The following is a 23978-nucleotide window of genomic DNA, read 5'->3' as shown; positions in this document are numbered from 1 at the left end:
TTTTCCATCATCTTACAGTGAGTTTATATTTATTACCTTCTATGCATTTATGCAGAGAAACTTGCAGTTTACTGTGGCCTTTCCTTATACAATTATGAGGATTGAGGTTTACATTTGCTAATTTGCACATTGTTCTTCTGTTTACATATCTTTGCGCAATTTGCACATTTTCTATTTGCACTTTATTGCAGGATTTGCACCAATATATAAATTGCCTATTGTTGCACATGCGATATTTGTGTCAATCCGCACAGTATTCTGGATGGTCATTGCATTTATGCTTTTATATATATACAAATTTTCAGCTCATTATCAATTTTAATCTTACAAATGCTCAGGGGATAGAAAATAATATGGATCTAATATGTAATAATTGTTTTTTACCCATTTGATTTTTTAACACAACTAGGAACTACGAATAACTACAAGACAGACTATTATTTTCATAGCGTGTAGTGTGTCCTTGCTTTTCATTATCACGTGGGGTGTTTTGAAAAAATGTGATGAAAAAAACTGTGAAAAAATGTATTTAAATGGTGTATGGTTCATTACGTGACGATCTGTGAGCAAGGGCGGATGCCCGAAACGCGTCAGATTTAGTGACTCTACTCAAATAAATATCCTTTTGCCGAAGAAATACGTTGGATTTGCGTGGTCTCTACTATCGCGGTGGCGGTGTGGTGGGAGACTGCTGTGGATATATATATATATATATACCTCGAAAAATCCTAAAACTGTTACTAGACCTGTAGGTCTAGTAACTTGAATAATCTACTCGACCTAATTATAATGCTCTTGACCCATAAACTGGTTTCAAATTGTGCGATCCTGGACAAGTATTTTAATTCACTGAAATGTCATTTTCTTCTTTATCACATATGAGTGCACCTTCAAATTCACGAGTTCAGCATGTCTGCTCCATAGAAAATTCTTGTTTACTTTAAAAGCTAAACATTTGCTCTAGATAAAAAATAAATCTAGCCACATGTAGGATACACATTGCCACTGACTTGCCTCAGTTCATTAACTGCATTGTCATCAGTGCAGGGGTAGGAATGTTTCTGATCTCATGTTTAAAACGGTCACTTTTAATAAATAGATAACTAAAGCATAAACTAGCAGCACACTGTCATTTGCAATCAGCGGATTTTACATTGAAATGTCTACAGAATGTCCCACTGACATGTGGTTTTGAAACTATATAGTGTACAATGTCTGAAAATCGAGTTCCTGCAAATATTTGTCATTTGCACATCACCAAGTAAAGCCATGTTGTGATTTGTTTTGATCCTATGTAAACTTTGCATCACACTTCTGAATTACAAAAAAAAGTTATTTCATAATTCCTGATATTTTTTTAAATAATTGTACTAATCATTTACAAGCTGTTTAAATGTTGTGATAGAAAAACATTACATTTTATAGCCTTTTGTCTCACAATTATTGTCAGCACTAATTATAATAAGAGAAAGAAAAGTAAAAAAACACTTTCCAGGAACAGATAAGGAACAATTAGTAAAAACACAAACTGACGTTTGACCTATTTCCTTGAAAACACAGCAAATGAGTTGACAAAAAAGATTTAAAGGTATCTTTATTGCTGATTCACTTTATGAATGAACAGAACACCTGTTTCTTCCAGTTTAAATTAACTCGCCAGCAAGGTCGAATAAATGCTAACAGTAACTCAACCTGATAAAATCTGACTCAACATTGCGAGTGGGCGAGTGGATTATTCGAGCCCTGATATATATATATACACACACACAACACACGTTGGGTGTTGCAGCCGACGCTATGAACAGACGCAGAAAGAGCTGACACTATAGTTAACTCTTTTTATAGGTACCGTTCAATAACCATTGATATGTTTTATATTAACTTTTTATATCTATATTTTTGTAATTTACATCAGAATGCATTCAGTTACAGAGCAATAAATGGTTAACCTGATCATTAACAGTGGTGGTGTTATCATTTCTGGAAGTATTTGCACTATTTCTACTGCCATTTCAAATCCTAGTGCATATGTCAAAGTGGGTACGTTTTGACCGTGGGCCGAAGCAGCAAGTGTGCTATTTTATTTTTCTTATTTTCATACTGTTTAAAAATCTTCTAAAACTACTTTGTGAAAATATTCAATATGGAATTGAGAGTTTGAGTAGTACGTATCACAATTCTTCTCTCCTTTCTCCTGAAGACAGTGTCTATACATTTTAACAAACATTTAATGAGGAATTGAACCTCATTCTCAAGCCGGTTTCCAGATGATACATTAAATACCTCTTTGTAATGAATGTCTGGGAAGATTCACTGCATCCAGTGGTTTGTCTCAAGTATGGCTTCTCTGATGTTGCATTCGATCTCTCTTTGTAATGAATGTTTTGTCAGTTTTAGTACAGCCATGTGTTTTTTTTCAAATGCACTTTCTTATGTTGTAGTAGGCATCCGTTTGTACTGAATGTCTTGTCACATTTAGTACATTCATATGGTTTAATCCCTGTGTGGATATTTAGATGTTCTGTGAGCTCCCATTTTGTCTTGAATGCCTTAAGACATTCCGTACATTTATGCGGTTTTAGACCTGTGTGCACTACATGATGAACCTTTAAGCAGTCAAGTCTAGAGAATGTCTTGTTGCATTCAGTACATGCATATGGTTTCTCCCCAGTGTGGCTATTCTGATGTTGCATTAGTAAATTCTTAGTTGTGTAAATTTTGTTACACTCTGTGCATTTGAATGGCTTTTCCCCTGTATGAACTTTCTGATGTTGCGACAGCCCAGATTTTGTCTTGAATGCCTTAGCACATTCCGTACATTTATGTGGTCGTAGACCAGTGTGTAGTGCCTGATGTATTGTTAGATAATCAATTCGAGCAAATGCTTTGCTGCATTCAGAACATTTATAAAGTTTCTCTCCTGTGTGGGTTGTTTGGTGCCGCCTTAGAGATGCCTGTGTAATGAATGCCTTGTTACATTCAGTGCATTCATATGGTTTCACTCCAGTGTGGATTTTGTGATGTTGTATTAACTCGTCATTTGAAACGAATGTCTTCTTACATTCAAAACACTCGTAAGGTTTCTCTCCTGTGTGGATTTTCTGGTGTCGTGTTAGTTTACCCTTTGTAATGTATGACTTGTCACATTCAGAACATTCATAGGGTTTCTCTCCAGTGTGGAATTTCTGATGATTTATTAGATGTTGCTTAGCAATGAACGCCTTATCACATTCAGAACATTTATATGGTTTCTCCCCAGTGTGGATTCTTTGATGATCTCTTGCTCGGTTCTTTGTAATGAAAGTCTTCTCACATTCAGTACATTCATACGGTTTCTCCCCAGTGTGGATTTTCTGATGACGCATTAGGTTTTCGATTTTACTGAACGCCTTATCACATTCACTACATTTATATGGTTTCTCCCCAGTGTGGACTTTCTGATGGAGTTTTAGGTTTCTATTTCTAAAGAATGACTTGTTGCATTCAGTACATTCATATGGTTTCTCACCGGTGTGGACTTTATAGTGTTGTATTAGTTGTCCCTTTCTAATGAAAGCCTTGTTGCATTCAATACATTCATATGGTTTCTCACCAGTGTGGAGTTTTTGATGATTCATTAGGTTTTGCTTTGTAATGAACACCTTGTCACATTCTGTGCATTCGTATGGTTTCTCCCCAATGTTCAGTGTCTGATGTCGCCTAAGGTATTTATTTAACAAGAAACCCCTGGCACATTCAGAACATTTATATGGTCGTAATCCTCTGTGGCCAGCCTGATGTCGATTTAGAAGTCCTTTTGTACTCAAACATTTACCACATTCAGAAGATAAATACGGCATCTCCATTATGTGGATGCTGTGTTATGATTGATATGTCTTTTTCATCACAGCCTTATTTAATTCAATTTATTTACATGTTCTTTCGCCAATGTTGGCTTTCGAATGTATCCAAAGACAGAATTTTAAAATGTTACTTTTTAGTACTTTTATAGCTTTTCCAGTGAATTTGCGATGGTTCTTTAGTGTGTTGAGGGTTTCTATATGAATATTACTAAAAATGTAATGCTCCTTCAGAAGCTATATGTTTTCATATCTACGAGGTACATATCACTGCCGGGAGTCAAGTACTCCCAGTCAATTGCCATCACATGTACTGGAAGCTCTTCTGAAATAACCACAATCGGTGAGCTTGTTTGAACAGGTTGGATTCTTTGGTGACTGAAAAGACTTTCTTGAGACTTTATCACCAAAATAGGAATCTACATTTACCACCAAGGTTTTAAAAGCTATTGTTCTGCAGGACTTATTTGACACAGTTTAAAGGTTGATCCGTCTTGCAGTGTTTGTGATACCTGTGGATTGAAAAAGCAAATCTTGAATTAGTTAAAAGTACATTCTATATGTTAGAAACTCATGTGACGAAAACATGGAAAATGTGTATAGAGGACAACAAAGCAGTAAGAATGTGCAAAGTAAAACAGTATTACAAAGTAATGAAGAGGCAAACTTCTTTCATTAAAGTCACTGGGAGAACATATAACACCAAAATCCAGGGATCCTGAGTATGAATGAAAGTCAATCAATGCCAATCCGCCTTCCAAGACTGACTGAAACAAACACTTCATTCTCAACATTCACTGAGAAAGATGAATGAGGATAAAGTCAGGGGAGAATAAACAGAATGTGAATAAATAAGGAAGCATCACAGCAAAACAGCCATAATAAAAAAAATAACAGCGTGTTGCCATTCTGACCCTATCTCTTCCTCTGCATGAAGTAATTAGGACATTTACAACCATCAAACATATACCTCTTATCACTTGATGATGATACTAATGATAATTACAAAACAAATTAATATTATATATTTATTTGTGGTTTATAGAGCGCAGACAGGACCTGTTAGGGTATCAGAGAGCTTTACAGCGTTATCAGGTTGTATACAAATAAGAAGTAGATGGGGTGGAACATTTGGGATCAAAAACAAGTACAAACATGTTGCAAGTCGAAATGTAACGAAGGTCCAAGAATATAAGTGTGGAGTGCCAGGAGGTGCAGGTTGGATAGCATCCGGTCAGTCCAAGGTGTAGTAGTAACAGAATAAAAACAAGGTGAGTGCAATGCAAGAATTAGGAGAGGAATTTGCCCATTAGGAAGGCTTTGGCTTCCTTTTGTAAACGTTCCAGAGACGGAATTCTTCTAAGGGCGGGCGGGAGTGAGTTCCAGATTCTTGTTGCGGCTCCAGAGGACGCACAATTATAGGTTTTTTCCTTTTGAAAGCAGGAAGGCTCGAGAAAGAGGTCTCTGGAAGACCGGGAGTTTCTGGCAACTCCAGACACCACGAGTTTCTGGGCGAGAAATGCAGGGGATTTAGTGTATAGAGCCTTGTGAGTGATACATGCCTGTTTCAGTTGGATTCTGGCTTCAAGTGGAAGCTAGTTCAGAGCTTTCAGATGCAGTGAGATGTGGTCGAATTTTGTAGAACCTGTTAAGAGTCTGGCGGCGGCGCCGTAGAGGCAGGCTTTTAGGGGGGCAAGGAAGGTCTTGGGTAGGCCAGAAAGGGTAGAGCATCCATATTCAATTCTGGAGATAACTAGTGCCTAGACTGCCATTTTTAGGTCATGAGTGTCAAGGAAAGGTTTTGGTTTTCTTAGATAGCTCAGGTGAAACCTGGCGGTTTTGGCCTTCAAGTTGATGTGGTCACGCATATCCAAGCTGCTGTCCAGGGTTATTCCGAGGGATTTGGCAGAGTCCACTATAGTCGGTGGGCAGATTAGGGCTGCGATCGACTTAGTCCATTCCCGAATGTCAGTGTTGGTTTTGGGTGGGGAGATTAGCAGGAATTCCGTTTTTTGTGCATTTAGTTTGATTTGGTTGGAGGTGAGCCATTGGACAGTCAACCTTAAGGCCTCATTCAGGGAAAAGATCTCCACCGGAGAAGAGATTTTGATGTAGATCTGGGTGTCATTGGCATACATGTGGTAGGAGATATTGGTGGCGCGTAGTACTTCTGCTAGCGGGTCGAGGTAGAGATTGAAGAGGTTAGGGGAAAAGGTTGATCCTTGGGGGACTCTGACCATAATCGGAGAGGGAGCAGATAGGTTACCATTAATTAAGAATCTTTAGGAGCGGTCCTGGAGGAAGGATCTAAACCATCGAGCACGGAGCCACCCAGTTCCATCCTGAGTTTGAGGCGTTCGAGAAGTTTCTTGTTGTTGACAGTATGGAAAGCCGAGGATAGATCTAAAAGGATTAGGAGACAGGTTTTGCCTTGGTCAAGTGCTTGGAGAGCATCATCCATGATATGGAGAATGGTGGTTTCAGTGCTGTGCCCAAGCCTGAATCCGGATTGGAAATCGTCTAGTAGGTTGAAGTTGGTGATGTGTTGGTTCAGTTGAAGTTGTACACATTTCTCCAGAACCTTCTCTAGGAGTGGGATATTGGATATAGGTCTAACGTTGTCTGGAGAGGCAGGATTCAGCGTAGTTTTTTTAAGATGTGTATGACTTGACCTTGACCGGCTTTTAGAGACTCAGGTATCGACCCCTGTAGGAGGGAGGCAGTCCAAATAGGAATGATAGATTGGGAGGCAGCAGCCAAACAGTTGGAGGGGAGTGGGTCATTAAAGTGGTTGTTTGGGTTTAAGGAGGATATAATTTCCGCGATGGAACGGTCATCATATACTTTGAAGTTGGACCAGTGCGCTTGGTATTTAGGTGATGTCTGGGGAGGCAGCGTGGAGAGATGAGGCAGGTCCGGAGGGGGTGGGGAGTAGGTAACAGATCTAAGTTTGTTTCCTAGGGCAGTAATTTTGTCAGAGAAGAAGGAGGAGAATTCCTCACATGCTTTTAGAGATTTAGGGGTTTCTTTGGAGGTTTTAGCCAGTCTATTAGATTGGTGTTTGACCATTTCAAAGAGCTTGTGGGGTCTGTTCTTGGCGTTCTCCAGTTCTCATCTGAAGAATTCTTTTTTTAACTGAGGATGTTCCTATTATAGGCATTTCTGGTCTGACGGAGAATTTTAAAGTGGGAGGCTGAGGGGTGCTGTCTCCAGTTTCTTTCTGTCTGCCGGAGGGTTCTGCTTTCATTGTTGAGGTATCCGTTGAACCAGGGGTTTCTGTCTTTGATTTGGGTCCTTTTAGCATTAGCTGGGCAAGATCATCAAGTATGTTACAGATAGACGAGGAATAGTGTTCTGTGAGGTTGTTGAGATATTTGGGGCGGGGGAGATCAATCTTGCAGTGTGCAGCCAGTTACACAAGATCTAGGCTCTTTGTGTCTTTAACCCAACATTTTGGAATCACAGTTTGTGGTGTTCTTGTCTTGTGGGTGACAGGTAATAGGAAGGTAATAGCGTGGTGATCAGACCAGTCACATGGGTCTATAGCATGGGTACTCACAAACTTTCTCTCGGGGGCCAAATTGAAAGTGTGGTTTGTGGCCGAGGGCCGCACCGGTGGGGGCGGGGTCAGTGGGGGTGGGGTCAGTGGGGGCGGGGCTAGAAGGGGGGAAAAAATTGCTGCCGTTTCAAAACATTACTAGACAATGCTGTATTTCCAAAGCAGTTGTAACTACATGGAGCACATGTTTATAACATGTTTTTATTAGCAGACAATAGCAATCTTAAGTGGGATTGCATGGCAATTTGCAGTAACAGGGTGATGGAAATCAAGATGGTCGTGGAGATGGAGGCAGATGTGGTGATAGAGCTGCTGCTAGCCAAATCCAAGTGGCGAAGACTCAGGCAGAGAAGAGGCTTTGGGGCGAGAAGACGCTGCGGTGGACGAGAAGAAGCATTAAAGCAGGCAATTTTGCATTCCGTTATGCTGCAGAGACAGAGATGGAAAGACATAGGACACGCCCCTTTTAGAGGCCCTTTTGGTTTTTTTCATCCTCCTTAAAGCCCTGAACTTGAGAGTACAAGACACAACACGCACGACTTCCAAGTAAACCATACTCACCATACATCACGTATGCTTGCGCACATTAATGCTAACAAACAAGTCCTCTGGCAAACACGGGTGTAAGAATGCAGTTTGTTGTTCTAGAAAAGATCATGCCACAAACAGACAGTTCTGGATGGCTCATGACAACAGACATTTTCACTCTGCAACATTTGCAGTCACTTCTTGCATTTTGGTAAAAACTTGCTGTTTTTCAGGGACAGAACATCAGTCACAGAAATACAAACCTTTTCAGATAACCGTCTTCTACATCAGCAGAGCTAAAGCAATTGTTTTGCAATGTAGCAGGGTTTTCAAAATGCATTTGCAGGGAAACAAAGGTAATGCGTCAATGTCCTTTTCGTGTAAGGAATAAGGAAAGGAGTATTAACCGCTAAAAACGCCATATCTGTCCTCAATGATGATTTCAACATTTCAACATGGAAAAGAGTAGAAGTTAATCTAATATTCAGCTGCATATGGCAGGCGCATTAGAATTTTCCTCACTGCAGACATTAAACAACATAATATGCTCCTATTCCTAATGCTGTCTGCCATTTGAGGACATATCAGTCGGCAAATCATTTGGCAATTGGCGGGCATAGAAACACAAACAAACATATGCCCCTCAAACAGCAGAGCCAGTGCACATTGAGGATAACGAAGGTATGTGTGGCTTGACATTTATATTTAGGGCAAAACTAGCTGGCAAGAAACTGAGGGATGTCTCTTTACTGCCTTTCCACTGTTCTCTCTTCTTCCCTCTTCTTCATCTTTATCCACCTCTCTTATTCTCTCCTGTTCCCTTTTCTCTCAACTAATCACCTCTTTCACATGCCCTCCCTTGCTCTCCTAATCCCTTCTTCTCTCCCTTATTCCTTTCTTCTCTCTCATGTTCCCTCCCGTTCTCTCTTATTCCCCAATTACCTTTGGGGTTCCCTCATTTTTACTATGTTTCCCCCTTCCACCTCGAGCTGTTTTCTCTTCACCCTTGCTTCTTCTCTATTCTCTTTGCATCCTTTCTTTTCCCTCATTTTGTGTCTCCTGTTCTTGCCAGGACAATTGTTTCTATAGATCTCTATCGCATGCAAACACTGCGTGTGTGTCGTGCTCTGGCAGGCTGGGATGGGTTTAGCAGCGGCTGGGGACAGGATTCATAAAGCACTGTGTGTAATAGAGTTTAAAACAGCTCCATATCTGCTGCGCTCGTTTCATGTTGCGACTAGAAAGAAATAGAAATGAAAACGCAAAGGGGTCGTCAACAAACCTCCCCCCCCTCCGAGGAAAGCAAAAGTGTGCAGAAATTGAGTTTTAATTCACCTAGGGATGGCGTGAAAATGCAGCCATTCGTCTCCCGCCGACATTAAATATTTTACATTACAAACGCCCGGGACTTCTGGAACTAACTGCACATACAATTTGTGGCCGCTCGTGGACGGCGGCACACGGCGGGTGCCTCTCACCACAAGGCTTTGCATTAACACAGTGCAGGTTATCTCCTGTGCTCGGAGAACAACTTTAACAGGCTTAGTGAGGGGTCAGGAGGCCAGCGAGGTGAGGCGCAGCCATCCGGCAAAGGAGGGCTTGCTTTTTACTTACAGATATAACCCTCCAGGATACATCCGCCACATGGTTGTATTTCAGTGCCCTCGACAGTATGACCTTTAGACATCAGAAGCGGGCATTCCTTCCCTCCAAGCCGGAAATGGGATGTTTCAGCAAATACATTTACAACTCAGTTATAACCCATAGTACTGCCCGCTGCAACTAAAGTGAAGTGAAGCTGAAGATTTCCCAGATTCTCCGGGGCTGCGGGCTGCGGGCTGCGAGGACGTCGACTTCGTCACCACCGACACAGGCTTCTTAAAAGGTCCTTTAAAAGTCAGCTGTAACAGCGCTAGTTACAGCTGACTTTTAAAGGGTCTGTGCTTCGCGCCGTGCGCCGTGTGTGACGTCTCTGAAGCTCAGGCCAATCAGAGGCAAGCATAAACAGAGAAGATGGTCGCAGGAGCAAACTTTGTGAATACGTATTGAATACATATTCACTACGTATGCTCCTGCGTTCGACCATCTTCTCTGTTTACTTTACAGGTACATATGACTCGTATGGCAAAGAGGTCCGCGGGCCGCCAGTGAAGGCCAGGCGGGCCGCCACTGGCCCACGGGCCGTACTATGAGTACCCCTGGTCTATAGAGATAAACTTGACCGCTGATTCCTTAGCAATGATCCAATCTAGAGTGGCGCCTTTCGTGTGTGATGAGAGAGAGCAGGCTTTGGTAAGTGCTTGGTCGGCCAGGAAGTCTTTAATGGCGTTGACCTGAGGGTCCTTGAGGTCGCTGCAGTGCAGTTTGAAGTCACCAAGTAAAATGTCTTTAGAAATGGGGGAAACCTTGGCTGTAATGATTTCCATGATGTGGTCAGTGAAGGTGTCATTCATACCTGGGGGTGGTTGAAGATGTGGAGTCTGTGGGATCTGCATGAAGTTCAGTTACGAGAAGGTTAGAGCGGTAGATGCAAGCAATGCCTCCCCCTTTTTTTTTTTGAAGGGACTAATAGGTCTAGGCAAGGAGATGAGGATTCGTTGAACCATGATTCGGTCAGGATTATTATGTTGGATTTTTGGCTCAGGATGAGATCGGCGACATAAGAGGCATGCTTTACGGGCCAATATGGCGAACGCGAGACTGTAATACTCTGTCTCATTATCCCCCAGTTATCCGCTAAAATACTCCCAAAGCGTGCTCTGTACACACCAAACAGGGCGACTTAACTGTGGGTGTTGTGCGGATCTGGTGAGCCGAGAATTGCCGTCTCTGGCGCTGCGGTGCCCTGTGCGATGGAGATCGGGACGAGAGGGAGCCGGACGCGCTCGGCGGCGGCCCGTGCTGGGTCACGGCTCAGGTCGGAGTTGCCTCGCCTTGACTGCGCCCCCTTCTCGTGAGGCACAAACTGGGCGCTGTGGGGTTAAAGGAGGAGCGGCGCTGACACACGGGCGCCGTAGATGTCTTTGGAGCAGGACTGCCGGAGCCCCAAGGACGGGAAGCAAGCGTGTCAGATACACAAAATTGAGTCTGCCGGAGTTCGGGCCGGTTACTAGCACAGCGGCGGCCTCCCCACATAAGCTGTCCTGAGGTATGGAGGAGCGGCGCTGCCACCCCCGGGGGAGGGAGAAGAACTTGGTACCCTTGGAAGTTATAAGGCTGCAGTAGGGTGGACATCCTTCCTCCCCTCCCCCCGCCTCTGAGGAGCGGCGCGGGCAGTCGGAGCGCGCCTTTGGCCCTGTGCACAACTAGAGCGGTGGGGGACAGTCAGCCACCGTCGATGTGCGCCCTTGGATAAGAAGGGCAGCCTACATGAGGACAACCCGGGCAGTGATCTGGTACACGTGGTGGTAGAGGCGGCCACCAGAGAGTAACCCCGCCGGCAGCAGGTCCTGTAGCCGTCGTCCCCGGGTCGCCCCGGCTTGCTGGACCATGGCCAGAAGGAGGTTGGTGCGAAGGGGCGAAAGAGGACCGTCTGCATACAGGAGTACAGCTACCACGGCCAGGGAACAAAGTCACAGCACAATACCGACTTGTGCGCCTGCTGGGCGGAGGTAAAGACTGTTGGGACACTGAGGAATAGCGAGTCAAGGGGCAGCGCGACGTGGGAACTCACACAGTCACGGGGTCCTGAGAGGCATTAGGGAGCACCCCGAACACAACCGCTCTTGAAGAGGGCTGAGCAGACAGGAGGTGCAAGCGGGAGCTGCCGCGGTTAAGCAACTGGGGGGGGGGTACAACCGATCACCCCTCAATGGGAATAGCTGGACTAGCTGCCGGGGCAAGGCGGAGCTACTGTGGTGCATCCGCCTGAAGGCGCTGAAGCTATAAGAGGCCTTCCTCCTTCTTTCCCCACCCCCGGCGCAGGGACCCGTAGGAAACGCTGGCAACTCAGAGGGGTGGGGAGGTGCCTTATCCTGCGATGCAGTCGGAGCGCACACATGGTACGGTGTGAGTTGGAGTCGGCAGCATCACGGAGCGGACACGTGGACTGGGAGGAGCCCGTTAGATCTTTGATTGCGGATACTCAAGTGACCCAGTGAATACGGCTGCCTCACTTATAGGAAGATTCGGGAGCTGTGGTGACACAACAAAGTAAATCCTCATTGCCCTGGACCCACGAAGTGACCGGAGAGGCGACCGCGGTGGACAACACGTTGTGGGAGACCATTAGGGTGCGTCATATCATAGCCAAGTATAACAAATGCTCACAGCACAACAGCTAGCAATGGGCTGCCTACGGGACAAACAGCAGCAAAAACAAGCGTGGGCGAACAGTCAGGACCCCGTGCAAAGGAGCAATGGTGAGGTGTTGGACTCTAGATCTGCCGCACTTGAGACTAAAATGGACCTGATGCTTGCGGCTGTGGAGAAGATTAATGCCACCCTAGACCAAACTAGAACCTTATTGGAGAGACGGATTGACAAAGTCGTGTCAGATTTCACACTCCTACATGCGGACCACAGAAAATTGGCAGACAAGTTAGCAACGCAAGGCCAGGCAAACCAAGAACTCCAACTGATCACGAATAGTCATGCTGCGGTGCTGCAGGATATGATCAACCGTATACACGCCCTTGAAGACAGGGCGGAGGATACAGAGGGGCGCTCTCAGCGCAGCAACATTCGAGTGGTGGGCCTGCCGGAGGGAAAAGAAGGGAAGAATCTAGAACACCACACGGAAACTTGGCTCCGGAACATCCTACCTCAGGGTACCCTATCGGAACAATTCGTAGTGCAAAGAGCGCACTGTGTACCGACGCACAGGCCCAAGCCAGGAGCACGTCCACGACCCTTCCTGTTCAACCTCCTCAACTACAGGGATAGGGACGTGATTCTACGTGAAACAAGGAAGTTAGGAACGATACAGGTCGATGGAGCGCAAGTCATGTTCTTCCCGGATTATACGGCTCTAACACAAAAGCGCAGAAGCAACTATATGGCCGTGAAGCGCCAACTTAAGGGAGCTGGAAATTCCGTATTCCTTGCTTTACCCCACCAGACTGAGGGTGGTCACGAAGGACGGGGCTCGTTTTTTCGAGACACCGGCGGAAGCATGTGACTGGCTTGAGGAAACAGGACAGTGGTCAGGCGCCAGACCATCGGACACAGAGGGGGAGGAGTCAGGATACCGGCAAAGCAGAAGACGTAGGAGGCGTCGACAACAACGGAAAACAAAGTCAACCACAGCGGCTCCGAGTCCAGACAACATGAGAGTGGAGCGGCAGAATGCGGTGGCTGCAGTCTTGACCCTGAGCACTCTACCAAAAAAAGGGGTGTCATCCTCTCATGAACTGGACAGGATAATGGTCAGTGGGCCATCCTCACCGTCAATTGACATGTCAGAGGACACTTACCTCCCGGTGGTCACCCCTCAGACAGCGGATGAGATCATAGGATGAAGCAGGCTGAAAATGATCGGTGTCCAGACAAGGGTGATACGCGCAAGTAGCAACATGTACATGTCTTTAGCAAAGCCCCCGGCAAGGCTGAGAACTGGGGTGGTGCCAGACTGAAGCGTAATGCAGGCTCTTTACACATTGGTTGTGAGATCATGACACCTCTGTCCCAGACACAGATCTGCACGCCCACACACTGAACTGCCTGGTCGTGACGCCTGTATACATGAAAACCCGCTCCCTCCAGACCGCACCATGCAGGATCTGCTAGGGACACGCCTCATACGGTGCTATAGGGGGGGATAGTTGCAGCAACTACCATCCAGGCACACACTCCGTAGGCAACACATTGACCTAATATATTTTGATGTTCTCTTATAAAAGTTTGGACAGACCCCTGCCTGGGTTCGCCCATACGGTTATGTTGTTCACAGTTCAGTTTTGATTCCTCTTGCACCAGACCGGCATGACACAGGGAAACCATGTGATCCACATGCACTGCCAGGACCCCCTGCAAACACATTCCCTGGCCCCTAACCCACATAATGACGCGCATTAACGTACTGACGTGGAACATCCGAGGCATGCACACACCTGCGAGGCTCTACTCCGTCTTCGCATACATGCAACAACACCGCATTGGAATAGCTCTCCTGCAGGAGACCCACATGACACAGACGGAACTGGACCGGCTACGCCGTCGGTGGAGAGGTCAAGTTTACGGCACCACATATTCAGCACATGCGAGGGGCACACTCATTTGGGTGAGGGCTGGCATACCGTTTCAGTGCACGAAGGCAGACTTAGACCCCAATGGCAGATCCACATTAGTACATGGGACACTAAATGGTCAGGCTGTACTACTTGGCTCGATCTATGCCCCGAATGTAGACCAGGCTTCCTTTCTGGCGCAGCTCTCACTCACGTTGACTCCACATACGGGACTCCCTTGGTTACTAGGCGGGGACTTTAACTCTGTGTTAGACGTGCACGTAGACAGATCCTTCCCTCCACTTAACCAGACTGCATCAGTGTCCAATGCCCAAGCATTAACAGATTGGCTCGCACATTGGGTGCTGATAAATATATGGCGCACACATCACCCCACTGACCGTGTTTACTCATACTATTTGGTGGTGCACGATCGACACATACGGCTTGACAGGGTGGTTGGCTCCCAGTCGCTGCTCCCCCTCATACAAGTGGAGGAATATCTGGGTAGGACGCATTCCGACCATAGCCCCCTGCAGATTCAGTTTAGTTGGGACGCAGGCCGTCCCCCGGTGCCCACATGGCGCTTACAGCCTACGGCACTGGAAGACCCCGAGTTCTGCTCGTCTCTAGGAACAGCCATACTGGCATATTTTGACCAAAATGAGGATACAGAGGGCAGCCCGTTGATAGAATGGGATGCGCTGAAGGTCGTGATCCGGGGCCATTGCCTGGGGGCCACGTGGAATATACGGAAACAATTATCCACCTCCCTAGCCAAGTTAGAGTCCCAACTGCTACAGTATGAACACAAGGGAGAGAAGGAAGGCGTACACGCTGACAGACTGGGGAGACTTAGGGCGCAACATGCGGACCTACTTGAGCGTCTTCGGTGCCTTAACTACACAGCGCATACGGCTCGTACACATGCTGTGGCAGATAGACCGGGCCGTTTACTGGCGTGGCTGCTTTGGCAGGAGAAGGAAAATACTACTTACTGCATCTGTTCTTGGCATGCAGAGCTGCAGCTTACTACACTTTGCATTAGATCGCCACCTGGTGTTGGGCTCGGAGGATTGCATGTTGTTGTCGTCTTGGAAGAAGTCTTTTGTAGTCACGAAATAGGTGACTACTCCCTTGGACGAAAGTGCGCATGGGCATCGGCTCCATCCTTAGATTGTTTTTCGCCATGATGGGAAATGATGGAGTTAGCAGAAGTAAAGAAAAGGATGTCCATGCGTGTGCATCTAAATAAGATAAAACTGGAACAGATACAGGTCCTAGGGAGGCGGGAGGGCGTGTAGTAATCTGCAGCACTACATGCCAAGAACAGATGCATACTGGTGATCTGCCGCACTTGAGACTAAAATGGACCTGATGCTTGCGGCTGTGGAGAAGATTAATGCCACCCTAGACCAAACTAGAACCTTATTGGAGAGACGGATTGACAAAGTCATGTCAGATTTCACACTCCTACATGCGGACCACAGAAAATTGGCAGACAAGTTAGCAACGCAAGGCCAGGCAAACCAAGAACTCCAACTGATCACGAATAGTCATGCTGCGGTGCTGCAGGATATGATCAACCGTATACACGCCCTTGAAGACAGGGCGGAGGATACAGAGGGGCGCTCTCAGCGCAGCAACATTCGAGTGGTGGGCCTGCCGGAGGGAAAAGAAGGGAAGAATCTAGAACACCACACGGAAACTTGGCTCCGGAACATCCTACCTCAGGGTACCCTATCGGAACAATTCGTAGTGGAAAGAGCGCACTGTGTACCGACGCACAGGCCCAAGCCAGGAGCACGTCCACGACCCTTCCTGTTCAACCTCCTCAACTACAGGGATAGGGACGTGATTCTACGTGAAACAAGGAAGTTAGGAACGATACAGGTCGATGGAGCGCAAGTCATGTTCTTCCCGGATTATACGGCTCTAACACAGAAGCGCAGAAGCAACTATATGGCCGTGAAGCGCCAACTTAAGGGAGCTGGAAATTCCGTATTCCTTGCTTTACCCCACCAGACTGAGGGTGGTCACGAAGGACGGGGCTCGTTTTTTCGAGACACCGGCGGAAGCATGTGACTGGCTTGAGGAAACAGGACAGTGGTCAGGCGCCAGACCATCGGACACAGAGGGGGAGGAGTCAGGATACCGGCAAAGCAGAAGACGTAGGAGGCGTCGACAACAACGGAAAACAAAGTCAACCACAGCGGCTCCGAGTCCAGACAACATGAGAGTGGAGCGGCAGAATGCGGTGGCTGCAGTCTTGACCCTGAGCACTCTACCAAAAAAAGGGGTGTCATCCTCTCATGAACTGGACAGGATAATGGTCAGTGGGCCATCCTCACCGTCAATTGACATGTCAGAGGACACTTACCTCCCGGTGGTCACCCCTCAGACAGCGGATGAGATCATAGGATGAAGCAGGCTGAAAATGATCGGTGTCCAGACAAGGGTGATACGCGCAAGTAGCAACATGTACATGTCTTTAGCAAAGCCCCCGGCAAGGCTGAGAACTGGGGTGGTGCCAGACTGAAGCGTAATGCAGGCTCTTTACACATTGGGTGTGAGATCATGACACCTCTGTCCCAGACACAGATCTGCACGCCCACACACTGAACTGCCTGGTCGTGACGCCTGTATACATGAAAACCCGCTCCCTCCAGACCGCACCACGCAGGATCTGCTAGGGACACGCCTCTTACGGTGCTATAGGGGGGGATAGTTGCAGCAACTACCATCCAGGCACACACTCCGTAGGCAACACATTGACCTAATATATTTTGATGTTCTCTTATAAAAGTTTGGACGGACCCCTGCCTGGGTTCGCCCATACGGTTATGTTGTTCACAGTTCAGTTTTGATTCCTCTTGCACCAGACCGGCATGACACAGGGAAACCATGTGATCCACATGCACTGCCAGGACCCCCTGCAAACACATTCCCTGGCCCCTAACCCACATAATGATGCGCATTAACGTACTGACGTGGAACATCCGAGGCATGCACACACCTGCGAGGCTCTACTCCGTCTTCGCATACATGCAACAACACCGCATTGGAATAGCTCTCCTGCAGGAGACCCACATGACACAGACGGAACTGGACCGGCTACGCCGTCGGTGGAGAGGTCAAGTTTACGGCACCACATATTCAGCACACGCGAGGGGCACACTCATTTGGGTGAGGGCTGGCATACCGTTTCGGTGCACGAAGGCAGACTTAGACCCCAATGGCAGATCCACATTAGTACATGGGACACTAAATGGTCAGGCTGTACTACTTGGCTCGATCTATGCCCCGAATGTAGACCAGGCTTCCTTTCTGGCGCAGCTCTCACTCACGTTGACTCCACATACGGGACTCCCTTGGTTACTAGGCGGGGACTTTAACTCTGTGTTAGACGTGCACGTAGACAGATCCTTCCCTCCACTTAACCAGACTGCATCAGTGTCCAATGCCCAAGCATTAACAGATTGGCTCGCACATTGGGTGCTGATAAATATATGGCGCACACATCACCCCACTGACCGTGTTTACTCATACTATTTGGTGGTGCACGATCGACACATACGGCTTGACAGGGTGGTTGGCTCCCAGTCGCTGCTCCCCCTCATACAAGTGGAGGAATATCTGGGTAGGACGCATTCCGACCATAGCCCCCTGCAGATTCAGTTTAGTTGGGACGCAGGCCGTCCCCCGGTGCCCACATGGCGCTTACAGCCTACGGCACTGGAAGACCCCGAGTTCTGCTCGTCTCTAGGAACAGCCATACTGGCATATTTTGACCAAAATGAGGATACAGAGGGCAGCCCGTTGATAGAATGGGATGCGCTGAAGGTCGTGATCCGGGGCCATTGCCTGGGGGCCACGTGGAATATACGGAAACAATTATCCACCTCCCTAGCCAAGTTAGAGTCCCAACTGCTACAGTATGAACACGAGGGAGAGAAGGAAGGCGTACACGCTGACGGACTGGGGAGACTTAGGGCGCAACATGCGGACCTACTTGAGCGTCTCCGGTGCCTTAACTACACAGCGCATACGGCTCGTACACATGCTGTGGCAGATAGACCGGGCCGTTTACTGGCGTGGCTGCTTTGGCAGGAGAAGGAAAATACTACTTACTGCATCTGTTCTTGGCATGCAGAGCTGCAGCTTACTACACTTTGCATTAGATCGCCACCTGATGTTGGGCTCGGAGGATTGCATGTTGTTGTCGTCTTGGAAGAAGTCTTTTGTAGTCACGAAATAGGTGACTACTCCCTTGGACGAAAGTGCGCATGGGCATCGGCTCCATCCTTAGATTGTTTTTCGCCATGATGGGAAATGATGGAGTTAGCAGAAGTAAAGAAAAGGATGTCCATGCGTGTGCATCTAAATAAGATAAAACTGGAACAGATACAGGTCCCAGGGAGGCGGGAGGGCGTGTAGTAATCTGCAGCACTACATGCCAAGAACAGATGCATACTGGTAAGTAGCATTTTCCGTTCGAGGCATATGAGCTACAGATACTACACTTTGCATTGATTGTGCAGCAGTGTCTCCCCTAGCGGTGGTCACCTGTATCTGTTGCAGTCATTTGAAAGAGAGTTTTTAGAACAGCTTGGCCTACTGCAGCTTGCTGCTTGGCTTGCACATCAACACAGTAGTGTTTAGTGAAGGTGTGTGTTGTAGACCATGTTGCTGCTTTGCACATGTTTTTTAGGGGAATGTTCCCTACGAAAGCCATAGAGGCTCCTAGTTTGCGTGTAGAGTGCGCTCTAGGAGGAACTGTTAATGTACGTTTTGCTTTTTGATAGCATATTTGTATACATTTTATAATCCACCTTGCAATTCCAGCTTTAGAGATGGGGTTGCCTTTATGTGGTGGAGAGAAAGATACAAACAATTGTTTTGTCTTACGAAAAGATTTAGTCCTATCTATATAGTAGAGAAGAGCTCTTTTAACATCTAGTGTGTGTAGAGCTCTTTCTGCTACAGAGTCAGAACTTTAGAAAAACACAGGTAACTCTACAGATCGGTTTAAATGAAAAGGAGTAACAACTTTTGGAAGGTATTTAGGATTAGTTCTTTGAACCACTTTGTTACGATGTAGTTGTAAGAATGGTTCTTGTATAGTAAAAGCCTGTAACTCACTTACTCTCCTAAGAAAGGCAATAGCAATGAGGAAAGCTGTCTTCCATGTGATGAATTGCAGTTCACATTTGTGTAGAGGTTCAAAAGGTGGTCCCATGAGCCTTGTAAGGACAACGTTTAGGTTCCACACTGGAGAAGGTGGCAACCTGGGGGGAATGATTCTCTTTAATCCTCCCATAAAAGCTTTAATAGCAGGCACTCTAAAAAGAGACAGATGTCTGTTTTGTAAATATCCTGCAATTGCTGCAAGATGTAGGCGTATAGATGAATATGGCAAGTTACATCTTTGTAAATGTAGAAGGTAGCAAATAATATTTTGGACGGAGGCATCCAGAGGATCAATCTGGTTATTGTTGCAATAAATGGCGAATCTCTTCCATTTAGCAGCATAACAAGCTCTGGTAGTAGGTCTCCTGACCTCTTTAATGATGTTCATACAGGCTGGTGGTAGGTTAAGATAACCAAACTCTAAGACTTCAGGAGCCAGATCGCCAGATTCAGTTGATTTGGGTCTGGATGTCTGATGTCTCCATGGTTCTGCGTTAGCAGAGATGGTGTGAGACGTAGCTTTTGGTGTGGAACTAGAGACAGTTCTAACAGTGTGGTGAACCATGGTTGGTGTGCCCATGTGGGAGCTACTAGGATTAATTTGAGAGACTGTTGCCTGAGCTTGCGTACTATTAGTGGTATTAGTGGTAGTGGCGGAAAAGCGTAGGCAAATCTGCCTGACCAGTTCATCCATATCGCATTGCCCTTGGACAGCGGGTGTGGACAGCTGGCGGCGCAGATTGGGCATTTTGTGTTTTCGTGTGTGGCGAACAGATCTATGTCTGGATGCCCCCACTTGTGAAAGAGAGTGTGTCCCCCCCTGTTTGTGTATATAATACATAGCTGTTGTGTTGTCCGTCCGGATTAAGACAGCTTTGTTTTGTACTTGTACTTGGAATGTTTTGAGTGCTAAGAATATTGCTAGCAGCTCTAGATGGTTGATATGGAACAGCCTTTGTTGAATGGTCCATTGCCCTTGAGTCGTATGATGTAGTAGATGGGCTCCCCATCCTGTGAGAGATGCGTCTGCTGTGAGTACTATTTGTGGAACAGGTTCGAGGAACGGCTGCCCCTTTGTCAAGTTTTTGGTGTTCCACCACTGCAGAGAGCGATGTGTGCGGCTGTCTACCAACACCAGGTCTGTTAGTTGCCCTTGAGCCTGGTTCCACTGTCGTGCTAGACATTCCTGTAACTGACACATCTGCAGTCTTGCATATGGTACTATGAAGATGCAAGATGCCATCATGCCTATTAGTCTCATGAACACTCTGGCTTGCAGAGATTGTTGATGTTGGAAGACTGTGACTAAGGCTTGAATGCTCTGTATCCTTGCTGGACTGAGATATGCTAGAGCTGTAGACGTGTTTATTGTAGCCCCTAGATACTGATGTATATGAGAGGTTTGCAGGTGCGACTTGGTGTAGTTGATTGCGAACCCTAAGTCGTGCAATGCTTGAATTGTCTGATGTGTGTGTTGGACACACTGATTGAATGACTTGGCTTTTATGAGCCAATCGTCTAGATAAGGGAAGACATGTATTTGTTGTCTCCTGAGATGTGCTGCTACTACTGCTAGGCACTTTGTGAATACTCTTGGTGCTGTTGTAGCTCCGAATGAAAGGACTTTGAATTGATAGTGTTGTCCTTCCAGTACAAACCTTAGATACTTCCTGTGGGCAGGATGTATAGGAATGTGGAAGTAGGCGTCCTTTAGATCTAGTGTTGTAAGGAAATCTCCTTGTTGCAGCAGTGGGGGCACTTGTTGTAAAGTGATCATATGAAAATGATCTGATTGTATATAATGATTGAGGGGCCAGAGGTCGAGAATTGGTCTTAGTGTCCCGTCCTTCTTGGGTATTAGAAAATACAGCGAGTAAACCCCTGTTCCTTGGTGTTGTAAAGGAACTATTTCTATAGCGTCCTTTTGAAGAAGTGACAGGACTTCTTGTTTGAGCAGAGTAAGGTGTTCTGCAGACATTGGACGCTGCCGTGGTGGTATGTGTGGAGGGGTTGCTGTAAGTTCCAGGCAGTAGCCATACTGGAAAATGTGTTTTACCCACTTGTCTGTTGTGATGGAATTCTAGACAGGTAGGAACTGTGTTAATATGCCCCCTACAGGAGTGGAATGCTGTTGGGGGAGCAGAAGAAAGTCAATGTTTTGTGGTGGAAGAGGTTCGATTATTGTTGTTACCCCGACCTCTTCCCTTGTCGTTGTTTCCTCTATATCCTCCTCTAAAATATCCCTTGCTAGAGGATGTTTGTGTGTTAAATTTGAAGGATGTTGTATTGTCTGCTCCAGTTTGTTTGGAACCTCCTCTTTAGAAGGAGCGACGAAAAGAGCTTTTAGCTTGTGTGGACTGTAAAGCTCCCATAGATTTGGCAGTATCTGTATCCTTCTTCATTGTTTCAAGTGCTGTGTCTACCTCTGGTCCAAACAATTGGTTTTGGTTAAATGGCTGATTTAAAATGGTAGTTTGCACTTCCTGTTTAAATCCTGAAATACGTAGCCAAGCATGCCTTCTAAGTAGGACACTAGTGTTGACTGCTCTAGATGCAGTGTCTGCTACATCAAGTGCACATTTGATTGAGGCATTGGAAATTAGCTTGCCTTCTTGTATAAGGTCGCTTGCTTGCGCCTTATATTGGTGGCGCAAGCTACTAACATATGGCGTATAGCTAACACGCAAGCCCTCTTTTCAAGATATGACAGGGCTCATATCTTTGTGACTGGGGTGAATGTTTGCATTGTTCAGCATTCTGTCCATCATTTCTTCCTTTTGCTTTTGTCGCCCTAAGTGGGAAGGGTATGCCCAGATGTGAATCCTGTGCTAACTGATCCACTGGATTCAAGCTTGCATGGCTGATGAGGGGTGATGCCCCGTAACCAGTCCCAGGATGCTTGCTTCCGGTCCAAGGAGGACCTGGCTTGACAGTTGGGCTGGGCTGTTCCGACTGGGATGGCATGGTGAGCAAAAGAACAATTGATTAAACCCAGATCTATGTGACTAGGGGTGAATGTTTGCATTGCTCAGCATTCCATCCATCAATTGATCCTTTTGCTCTTGTCGCCCTACGTGGGAAATGCATGCCCAGACAATATATTCAAATGCTTTTATGAACATTGGGGACACATGTGGGGGTCACTTACCCACTCTTTCCTGAATATTATGACATTATAGGCGTGGTCAAACGTACCAAAAGCATAGTGTCTAATGAACATTTAACATTTTGAAGTATAGCAGGCAGCTTAATTCGTAGACCTGCACTTTATGGCACCTGGAACATGATGGTTTATGTATGGAAGCCACTGCTTTTCTGCACTCTTTGCCTGGTTATATTAAGGTGGTGGTGCTGCTGCTGTTGTGTGGACATTCAAAGCTGACAAGTGTCCCAATGACATCTATCACACTTTTTAAGTCAGCCCTGACCGTAAAATGAATGTCACCTTGTATTTTGGGACTTGACATGTTTCTGTTAACATTGTAACTATGGGCTCAAAAACCCAATCAAAAAGTGCTGTTAGGGAATAAGTGAAGATTTCCTAATGTATCACACTTAACAAAGTGAGCCCATGCAGCTATGAATTTTGTTGGTATTTGCAAAGGCTTGTGCTATGTTTTCACCACTATGCATGGTGGCAGCACCCTTTCCACACATACCTGTACCTACTACTTGCAATGAGTGTTTAAAACCTGGGGTGTTTGGCAGTTGACCTGCTAACAATATTGATTTGTTAGAAAAGGGGGCTGAGGTATCAAAGGATGTTACTCATTCTGTGTGTGCGGGTAATTGTAATAGTACATATTGGCCAAGTTTCTAAAGAGCCAGCCATTTCACCAATCAACAAATTAATTAAACAATGCCAAAAGATCAAATATGATTTTAATATTCCCAGATGCTCTACAGTGTATAAAACGATTACAGCAGACCTAAAACATGCTTCTAAACCCTGTACCTTAATACAAGCACATACAACTGGCGAGAATAAGAAAGAAGATACAATATTTTTGTGACATCCTTAAATCAACAAAACTCAACCAAAATAATCTTAGACCAGTTATTCTTGCTGCTACCTTCCATAACAAAGTTACATCATGTTGGCCCCTTCAGGAAGAAATAAAAATGACTCAATCTGTTTCACTTTAATTTCTTTGAATGGCATTTCAGTTTTTGGTTGTTCAGGTGTTTATTAGTGTTTTATGTTTACAATGATGAAGGCTGTTTCTCTTTTGTATGGTTTTTATCAGTTATTATAGGTTTAAACCTAGAACAGAATAGCCTAGTAATAATATTAAATTAGTTAACAAAGTAAATATTTTTCAAGCATATAATGTTTATACAATTAAAACAGATACATGCAAATTAACTGCAGATAGTTAATACATGGCCACCATGTTGGCCCTTGTGCTGTCTGCTACGATAAGATAAGTGATCTCTTGCTTTATGATTGCATTTCTTTTACACGCTAATTGAACACATTCACTGGAAGTTGCCCCAAGGATTCACAAACCCTTCCCTTAAACATATTCTTGCAAGATCCCTCAAGAGTACTGCAAAGCCCCTTCAGTGTCATAGTGGCAACTGGCTCCTATGTGTCTCTGAGCTCCTCCCACCCCTCGCCAGCTTCATAGTCACCACTGGCTGCCAATGTCTCTCTAAGCGCCAGATGCTCCCTCTGGTTTCACATTTCAAGAT

At 45.9% G+C, this 23978-nt stretch overlaps 1 protein-coding gene across 1 annotated transcript in view; it reads right to left on the bottom strand.

Moving 5' to 3' along the window:
* Positions 1 to 1577: 1577 nt before the first annotated feature.
* Positions 1578 to 23978, bottom strand: part of LOC144764104 (uncharacterized) — a 63362-nt gene continuing 40961 nt past the window's right edge. Inside the window, exon 3 of the mRNA XM_078650271.1 lies at positions 1578 to 4351. Coding sequence (XP_078506397.1) covers positions 2394 to 3845 — 1452 coding nt within the window. The 5' untranslated portion in view covers positions 3846 to 4351 and the 3' untranslated portion in view covers positions 1578 to 2393. The remainder of the gene's footprint in view (positions 4352 to 23978) is intronic.

This window comes from Lissotriton helveticus, chromosome 6 (assembly GCF_964261635.1).
Source record: "Lissotriton helveticus chromosome 6, aLisHel1.1, whole genome shotgun sequence".
Classification (NCBI taxonomy): Eukaryota; Metazoa; Chordata; class Amphibia; order Caudata; family Salamandridae; genus Lissotriton; species Lissotriton helveticus.
This window is presented reverse-complemented; position numbering and strand designations above follow the sequence as displayed.